Consider the following 9,203-nt stretch of genomic DNA (forward strand, 5'->3'; position numbering starts at 1 on the left):
ATTGCTATCAACAAAGAAAATGGGCACAGCATGCCCATGCCAGAGGAGATGTGGGCTGCTCTCCTCAATCTACTCACAGTTATTTATAGCCTGTTTGCAAGCCATCCACCTCCCAGGTTTAGCTTCAAGCTTGCTTCTTTCTGAGCACCCTCTCTCTCAAAGAAAAGCCTTTTGCCTCCTCCTTCCCCAGCACCACACTCAGATTTGGGCAAATTTATTTAATTTCTGGGGAGGGGGCAAGGGCAATATCAAACACCTTTGAATCCACAACAGCAGAAAAGACTGGAAACAAGAGTGCCACAAATAAGCAGCTGCAGGGACACCTAACTCTCAGTGGTAGAAATAAAAAAAATAAAACTAAAAAAAAATAGATATATTTATAGTTTTTAACACTTCACCACATTGCAGCAGATCACCACGCATCTTCAGCAGCTTTCAGCCCTCCCCACAGATGGGGATGCAGGCACAGGATCTCTAAGGAAGGACACATGCTTGAAGGCAAGAAATACCCACCTATTTTGAGACGATCGTGAAGAAGCTGCTCCGTGGTAGCAGGAGGGGAGCGAGGGCTGTGCCTCCACACCAGCATTAACCATAACCTGCTCATCCTTTAACCAGCACCACGCTGAGGCAGCCCCACTCTGCCAGCATCTTTTGCTTCCAGATAATTAAGAAACACAAGACACGGTGCTCATGGTGCAGGTGCAAACCTCCCCTGAGCAGCAGCCAGCACGGACAGCCTGTGTGCCTTCTCCCTCCAGTCCCAGCTCTGCTAAACCCAGCCCAAGGATTGAGGGAGGTGTTAGGAGTGGGTCAGAGCTCAGCTCTCCCAAGGCTGGGGGAGATTCTGCACTTGAGAGAACGCCCTCATGCCAGTCAGCCAGCACTGTGATGGGTCTGCAGGAGTGTGCTGGGCTGTCCTCACACCCCCGTGCTCACAGGTTTGTCACCTGGCCAGCACCAGCATCACTGGGGACAGCGCTGGCCCACAGCTCCCCTGGAGCATCCAGGCAGCACTGAGCCCCAAAACAGCCCCAAAACCCCTGGTCAAAATGCAGAAGTGGTGCTGGGTTAGGTCCAGCCCTGTCACTAAGGAAATGTTCAGTCAGGCTCTGACTGAGACACGGCAGCTCCTTACACGCCTAAAATTCCAGATGGCCCTGAAAAAGAAAGACATTATTAGAGTATATTGTAATAAATTTTTTTAAAGTGGCAAATTATCAAGTACTTGCAATTAATGTAATCATTATTAATACATCATAAAAAATGGCAAACACCACGCCCCTTCTGCTAAAGGGGGGAGGAAGCTCAAAGCTTACAATTCTAGCACGTTTTATTTCATGTAAATTTATAAAGACAACAATCCTAGTCACGATTGTCACATTGTACAGCACATACCAATACAGTTGCAAACAGAACTCCACGCAAAACTAAGCGCTAACAGTAGCCTGAATCACTCTTCCTGCGATTGTCGCGTCTAGACTAACAGTATTACACTAACACTGAAGGAAAAATAGTTCACTATAAAACAGTGATAGAACATTTTTATAAAATATATTCCATTCCAATAGCTTTTCTACATACTGTATACTATAAAACTCTCCCACAAAAATTAGTGTCTTTAAATATACATATTTAATCTGAACTGCACCAAGATTAAAAACAATTAAAAATATCAATGATTTTTTTTTTTACATTAACTTCACAGTATTTGTTTGTAGTAGAAGACAAATCCAGTGTTTAAAATGCAGAGCAGGACTGTTCCCTATGGAGACAGCAACTGCCCCACAGAGAAATAGTTTATGAAGAGACAAGCCTTAAGTGTGCCATGTTTCAGTACTTCTCCGCAGAGCCATGAACCATTTTGAAAACATGCTCCGAGCTATTGCAACTTAAAAATAAGAGACACACAGAGAAATAGCCAAAAAAAAGTCACCTTAAGAACAAAAATAAGTGCAAACATTTCTTTACTTTAGAAATTCAAGCTAAGAGGAGTGGGAACACAAATACCAGACTATGAGAACAGCGTGTTCATGATGTAGTCAAGGATGAGAAAGTCTTTTTTTTCTTATTTAAAAAAAAAACCAAAACAAAAACAACTTTTGCCCCATATTCACTGCAGCACAGAGCATGCTCATAGCATCAGTTTAATGAATTATTTCTATACTAAGATCAGACAAAAACTTGTTTCAACTTTTCCCTGCTCCATACACTAATGATGTTCTTATGGCACATCCTATTTTATGATCTTCTAAAAAAAAAAACAAACAAACAGTAATTGAAGACTGAAATGCAAACAAAAGTGTCACAAGAATGCAAAATTAAGATTACCAGCTTCAGTAATGCTGACTCTACATTAAACTCTTTACATGTTGCTCAACATGCAAAACCCATTGTTATAAAATTTAAAGTGTAAATTAACTAGTTTTGAAATAGATTAACAGTAATAATTCCACTTCAAAAACAAAACAAAAAAATCTAATAAATACTATATCAAGTATCTTCAGGAGAAAAAAATAACTTAATTTTAGTAGAAAGAAAAATAACTTAATTTAACTAGATTTTGTTCAGTGCTATTTCCAATCACAGCAAAAATAAAAAAAGAAAAAAAAAAAGAAAAAACTGATTAAGTAGAATAAGACCACAGTACCAAAGCCACTTATGTTCAAGATACAGTACTCTCCCACAACTTTCATATGTAACAGGTTCAGCAAAAATATTTTACAGTTGAGAAATTAAACTGAAAACAAACCTCAAAACTATAAATAAAAGCAAAATTTCACATTACATGTACATTCATAGTTTAAGAGATGAATAATAAGAGGCCGTAACAAGTATATCCTGATTTTCCTTAAAGAGGAAGTACTTATATAAAAAAAAAAAATTCAATCCCATATTATTTATGTAGGTAGTGCTCAGTTTTTGGACCAGAGGGGGAAAGGCATTGGGAAGGTTTTTCTTCATAAGATGCAATACAGTATTTTAAGCACAACTTTTAAAAATAATCTAAATCAGTGCTTCAAATTCATTTCAAAACACACGCTTAAGTTTCACCAAACAACTCCAGGAGTGTCAAGAAAGCTGGTGAAGCAATGCTAATGCAGCAGAAGGACATTCACACCCCTCAGATATTATTATTATTATTATATTTCAGTCCCATGTACATGTACCTTGAATGGGTAATTTGACTGGAAGGGAACAAAGTGATATCCACCGACATGCACAGACCAAATGATGATCTAATAGGCAAGAAACTGAATCATCTGGAGTAAAACTGGCTATAGTTACAGGCAGCCTCAGTTTACAAACAAACTAAAAAAAAAAAAATAAAATTACCCCCAACAGCTTCCCCTGAAAAGGTGGGACCTGGGGAAGAAGTCAGGCCACGCTTTTCCTCCAGCGGTTCAACTTCGTGCTGCCTCTTGGGAACACCAGCAATTGCACACAATTTGGCTCAGAGGGAATTGCCAACTTCATAAAAATAAATTAAAATAAAAAAAACAATTTCATGCTGCTGGTTTTAGCACGGCAGCAAACTTTTTGGGCAAGACAGCAGGGCGTCTCCTAATGCACAAGGCATGAGTTACTTTGAACTAGGAAACCCCAGAAACCTGGTACCAGGAGGGGTATTTGGCCACTTTGCAGCTGCTGTTCCCTCCAAGGGTGATGGGATCAGCCTCAGGATGTCGATATGGGAATGAAAATATTCACATATTATACACTCTTTTTGTATGTCCTAGCGTGCATCCTTCAACATTTCGGGAGTTAACAGGCTGCAGACAGAAAGTGTTTTTCCATCCACAATTTTATGCTCAAAAGCAGCTTTTCAGCAGGTCAGCTCAGTGAGGAGGATGGGTGGGAAGGGAAAATTTAAGTCAAGTCCCAAGGCAAAAACTTCTCATTTAGATTTTAGGACCAACTGCAGAACAGTATTAATGGAATAAAGAGAATAAAAAATGACCAGTACCAAAGATGCAGCCAGGAATCCTCAACCCCTTCAAAATTTGGGCCAATTCAATGTCTTATCTAGCTCTATAAAATAAAAGTACATCTGCCCACTCTGCAATGTGCGGACAGGTTTCTCTACACCAAAATGTATTTAAATCATAGCTCATCTCTTCAGATGTTCCTCTGCAACACAAAGAGGGCATTTGGGGAACTTAATGGAAGCCAAATTTTTCTCCAGAATGTGCTGATAATCTTTTTCAAAAAAAAAAAAAGGTTAAAAAAAAAGGAAAAGAAAACCCAAACCAACAAAACCCTGACCACAAAGCAAGTACGTCCAGTGAGAAAACTGATGCTAAATCATTGCAGAATTACTTAAGATCATTTCACATTAATAATGTAACATGGGTGCACAAGAGAAGACCTAAAGGACCGTGCTGGGGAAAGGGGGGGAGATGGAGGGGTGGAAGGATTGCATTAAAAGGCCTCTGGAGTGTATACCGCTGCATCTTTTAAAGATCATATACCTGAAGTGAATATCACCAAAATAAAATAAAGGGAGGAGAAAAACAAAATTAAAATTCAGACGCTGCCTTTTCTTTTTTCCTGTTTTGTTTCAAAAGAGTTGGAGGGGGGTTGTAGATATAAAAAAAAACAACCAAAAAAAAAACCAAAAAAAAAAACCAACAAATGAAACAAAACACAAGTCACACATCTCAAACAACCAAGGACTTTACAAGGCCACAATGAAATTTGCGGATGTGTCTGTAGAGATCCCCGGACTGCGTGAAGCGTCTCTCGCACCACTTGCACCCGTGGGGTTTCTCCCTGGTGTGCACCACCGCGTGCCGGCTGAGGTTGTGGGAATACTGGAAGCTCTTCCCGCACTGGCCGCAGGTGTAGGGCTTCTCCCCCGAGTGAGTCCTCTCGTGCCTCTTGAGCGTGTACATGCAGGAGAAAGTCTTTCCGCAGAGGGTGCAAGTGGGCACCGACCCGTCGGGGGACAGGCGGGTCCGCGAGCCGTCCTTGTCGCGGAAGTGAGAGCTCAGGTGCAGCTGGAGGATGTGCGGGCTCGGGAACACCTTGCTACAGAGGGGACAAATGCAGATATGCCCAGGAGGCACCAGGACACCCGAGGAGATGTCCGACGAATCCATGTCGTCCTCGCTCTCGTCTCGCTCTTGATCTATGTCCTCCTCTCGGGCATGAGAGCTGCCATTCCCCGCGAACATGTGTCCTAACCCTGTCACTAGGCTTTTGGCTGAATTCCCAAAATGCTGACTCTCTGGACTCCTGGCTTCGCTGTCCTCCTGATCTGACAGCAAGTCTTGTTCATCTTTAACAAGTGGCTCGGTACCCTGCTGCTGGCTGTCGGAAGCCAGCTGTCCAAAGACATAGGAGGGGTGTAAGGAATCTCTCCCCGGCACGGGCTTGAAAGACAAATCCAGCGCGCAGTCCACATCACTCGAAGCCAGGGGATGGTTAACAGACCTTTGGGACAAAGGTCCTGTGGAACTATTGACATTAGCCTTTGTTTTTCCAGCTGCTGCGGCGCACGGTTCTGCCTCTGTCGGCACAGAGCTGACACTTATATGATCAGAGGACCAGGCGGGGTGACTGCTGACCTTTTCTTTGCCTGCTGCTCTCTCGTATTCTGCAACGCTGAATTTTTGTTTGTTTCCTGGGTCAAACTCGTGGACCAGGGGCACTCCGGCGTCTAGAAAATGCTCCGCTTTCTCCAAACTAGCCGCCTCATCATTAATCTTCTCTTCGGAACATAATTCTTTATCTTTCAACTTGCCCTTGCAGACTTTCACAATGTCATACATGTGAAGGTAGCTCGCCGCAGCCAGCACATCTTCCACTGGGAGACTGTTGAATTCCAGCTTTCCCTCGTACATGAATTCAAGCAGCAGGCTGAAGGCAGGGGCTGTGACAATGTCACTGTTCAGATGCACAATATCCCTTTTGTCTAACTGGTCCCTGTAGAAAAGATGGAAGTACATACTGCAAGAGGCAAGAACGGCTCTGTGAGCTCTGAATTGAGCTTCTCCAACTAAAACAGTACAGTCACACAGGAAGCCCTGGTGACGCTGCTGACTCAGACACTGCAGCAACTGGCGGCTATGGTCTGGAAACTCCATTCTTCCTTCATAACCTGTTCAAAACAGGAAAAACTTGAATGCTACTGTAAACTAAAGCCTCCTAGCAGCTGTAACAAACAGATCGGCTTTTTGGTAACCCAAGCCAAAGAAACAGCCTTGGAGATAACATTTACTGTTAATTGTCTGTAATAGTTTTATTAAGGGGGGGAGGGAAAAAAAAAAACCACCAACACAACATGTTTCTCATCCTTTCGCACCTGCTCCGAACAGGAAAAACTTGATTGTAAGTAAACAAAAGCTAGTAAAGCAGCAGCCCCTCCAACCTTTGTTTCTCCCACTAAGCACTTTAATAAAATTATGCAGAGGAGAGCGCGCACACACACCCCCGAAAAGAAAAAAAAAAGCATCAACTCCCAGGCTGTCCTCCCAGCAACGCTAACTTGGGGCATCTTTTAATAAAGCATATTCCCCGCGTCACGCACGCACACACACACACACACACGCACATTTAAACTTTATCCTCAGTCGTTATGCACCGAATCACAACAAAACAGCGGCGGCTGGCGCTGGGGGAGCGGCGGCTCTGCGGGGAGGGGGGCGAGAGGCCCCGGCCCCCGCACGCCAAAAGGGCGGGGGGGATAAAGGGGGGGAGGGAAAAAAAAAAAGTTTCCCTTGAAGTTATTAAAAGGCAAGGAGGAAAATAAGCGGCGGAAGGCCGGCGGGAGGGCAGGACGGAGGCTGCAGCCGGCGGCGTGCCGCGGCCGGGCGCTTACCTTGCGCGGGGCGCGGCGGGGCCGGCCGCGGGCGCGGAGCCGGGCGGGCAGGAGGGAGCGCGGTGCGAGTGCGACCGAGGCGCGGCGGGAGGGAGGGAGGGAGGGGGAGAGAGAGAGAGAGAGAGGCAGGCGGGAGGGAGGAGGAGGGAGGGAAGGAGGAGTGCTCGGTTTGCTAATTACACCGCAAGCTGGAGAGTCAGCTGCTCTGACTTCACTGCGATGGAAATGCTACCTCCAGCTGTGCGCCTTTTAATGCCATATGTTACTCCAAATCTCGCTACCAGCCAACCACAGCTTGCTGCCTTTTAAAGTTCCAGCAGCCCCATTTATAGCCCGCGATTAAATCCCACAAACTTGCCCCGAGCCCGCCCCCCCCCTCTCCGACACTCTCGCCACCACCAGCCCCCAGCCCGGACCCCACCTCCCGCCGCAAAGTTGCTCCCCGCAGCCCGCCGCGGTGACCTTCGCCGGTGCCCGGCTCCGCGCAGCGCTCAGGGGGCCGCCGAGGGGAAGCACCGCGGAGCCGCTCCCGGGATCTCCCCCTCGCACAGCCGCGCTCCCCAACTTTGCGGGGAGCACTTTCCCCCGCCGGGGTGTGGCGTGGCGGCGAGTTCCCCCCGCGCTGCCCCGCTCCGCGGGTCCCCCCGCGTTACTCACCGGCGGGCGGCAGCGGCGGCGCTCGGCGTCCGCATGTGCGCGGCGGCGGCGGCGGCGCGGGCGCTCCGCGGGCGCGGCGCGGGGCTGTGGCGGAGCAGGTTGTTCGCCGGCCGCTCTCGCGATACTTTGGCCGCTGCGAGCCGCGGGTGCGGGCGAGGGTGCGGTGGCGAGCGGCCGTGTCCCCGTCTGGAGCACACAATGGCCCCGCCGCCCCGGCCAGCCCCGCCGCCGCCGGCCGGTGCGCGCTGCCGGCTGCGCCCTCCCCCTCGCCGCCTCCTCCTCCTCCTCCCGCTGCTGCCGCCGCTGCTGCTGCTGCTGCTGCTGCCGCCCGCCCCTCTCGGCCGCTGCATTGGCAGCGCCGCCGTCCCGCTCCCAACTCCGCTGCGCCGCCGCGGACAGGGCGCACCCGCCCCGCTGCAGCCCGACGTGCCGCGGAGCGCGGGGCCGGGGCTGCGCGGCCGCGGGAGATGCGCGGAGCCGGCCCTGCCGCGGGGCTGGGGCGAGGGGCGCGGCGCTGCCCCCCCGAGACACACACACAGACACACTTACACGCTCTCACACACACAGACACCCACATACACACAGCCCGGGTTTGTCTGTAGTTGCGCGCCAGCCGATAAATACCAAATGCCGACGGATTTCTCAAGATGACCTTTTCGATAGTTGATTTGAAATTTAAATTTTAATTAGCTGTAATCGCATCAGGAGCGAGCGCCCGGCGAGGAGGGGGCGCGGGGTTCCCGCCGGGGCTCCCGGCCCGCTCGCACCCGGCAGGCGCGGCCGAAAGCGCCGGGAGCTGCCGGAGCCCCGGTGCCGCTGCCCGGGATGCCGCGGCTCCGGCTGGTCCCGGAGCCTCGGGGCTGCAGGGGCCTGTGGATGGAGGCTCCGGGCCGAGGTGGATGTTGGCGTTTTTGAGGGATGGTGGGTGAGGGGGAGTGCAGGGGTAGCGGAGCACCGGCGGCACTTCAGAGCTCCCCTGCGAACGCCGTGCGTGGTGCCAGCTGGAGTCTCCAGACTGTGCTTTAGTCTCCAACAAGTACGGCAGGGAAACTCCTTTGCCTTTCCTTCCTCTAGGTTGCTTTGCCTAGATTGTAATATCTGCAAAATAGCAACTTTTTTTTTTTAATTAATCCATTTTTCCCCCACATTTTTCTACAACGGTAGTAGCATTAACACCTTAAAACATCAGGTTTAATTTGGATTTAATCTAATTTAATTTGGATCTCTGATACATCAAGGCTCTTTGTCACAGGAGCTGGGGTCTGCATCATCAACATCACTTTTCTTCCACAGACCTCAACTGTTTAACTCCATTGGCAGTGAATGCCAGGACATTTGGGTGGGTTTGAGCATTAATGATTGCATTGTCGCAAAGCCCTTCTCAGAGTAGCAGCATCTGTAATACTGTCAGCTGTAAGGTTCAAATTAGGAAACTCCAGCTCAGAATGTGGAGGTGCCCAGCTTCAGCAAAAGAGTTAAAGGTCCTGGGGTTAAATCTGTCACCATTCAGTAAAGCTGAGAGCTTTCTCTGTTCGTCCACCATGGCAGACAGGACTGGGGAACTCTGTCTGGTTAAAGACAGTGTCATCCTGCAGTCACAGCCTGCACAGGCTCCACCAAAACTGGAGCAATTTCTTCCCCAAAATGCAATCTCCATGAAGTTACTCCGTGGATTTGCTAACTTGTGGAGTTTTGTTGTCTTTGTACATTGGAAATGTTAGGC

The 9,203-nt window shown here is 48.5% G+C and overlaps 1 protein-coding gene across 2 annotated transcripts; it reads right to left on the reverse strand.

Annotated features, from left to right (window-relative positions):
* Window positions 1-1,315: 1,315 nt before the first annotated feature.
* Window positions 1,316-7,770, reverse strand: ZBTB42 (zinc finger and BTB domain containing 42). 2 transcript variants are annotated; one of them, XM_074542267.1, is made up of 2 exons: window positions 7,481-7,770; window positions 1,316-6,103 (listed from the first exon to the last, which is right to left on the reverse strand). In XM_074542267.1, the coding sequence occupies exon 2, from the start codon at window positions 6,087-6,089 to the stop codon at window positions 4,662-4,664; it is 1,428 nt and encodes a 475-aa protein (XP_074398368.1). In that variant the 5' UTR covers window positions 6,090-6,103; window positions 7,481-7,770; the 3' UTR covers window positions 1,316-4,661. The 2 variants fall into 2 exon arrangements, with proteins under 2 accessions (XP_074398368.1, XP_074398367.1); XM_074542266.1 differs by lacking the exon at window positions 7,481-7,770 and adding an exon at window positions 6,824-7,151.
* Between the last annotated feature and the right edge of the window lie 1,433 nt (window positions 7,771-9,203).

The sequence above is a fragment of the Zonotrichia albicollis genome, chromosome 6, assembly GCF_047830755.1.
Source record: "Zonotrichia albicollis isolate bZonAlb1 chromosome 6, bZonAlb1.hap1, whole genome shotgun sequence".
Lineage (NCBI taxonomy): Eukaryota > Metazoa > Chordata > Aves > Passeriformes > Passerellidae > Zonotrichia > Zonotrichia albicollis.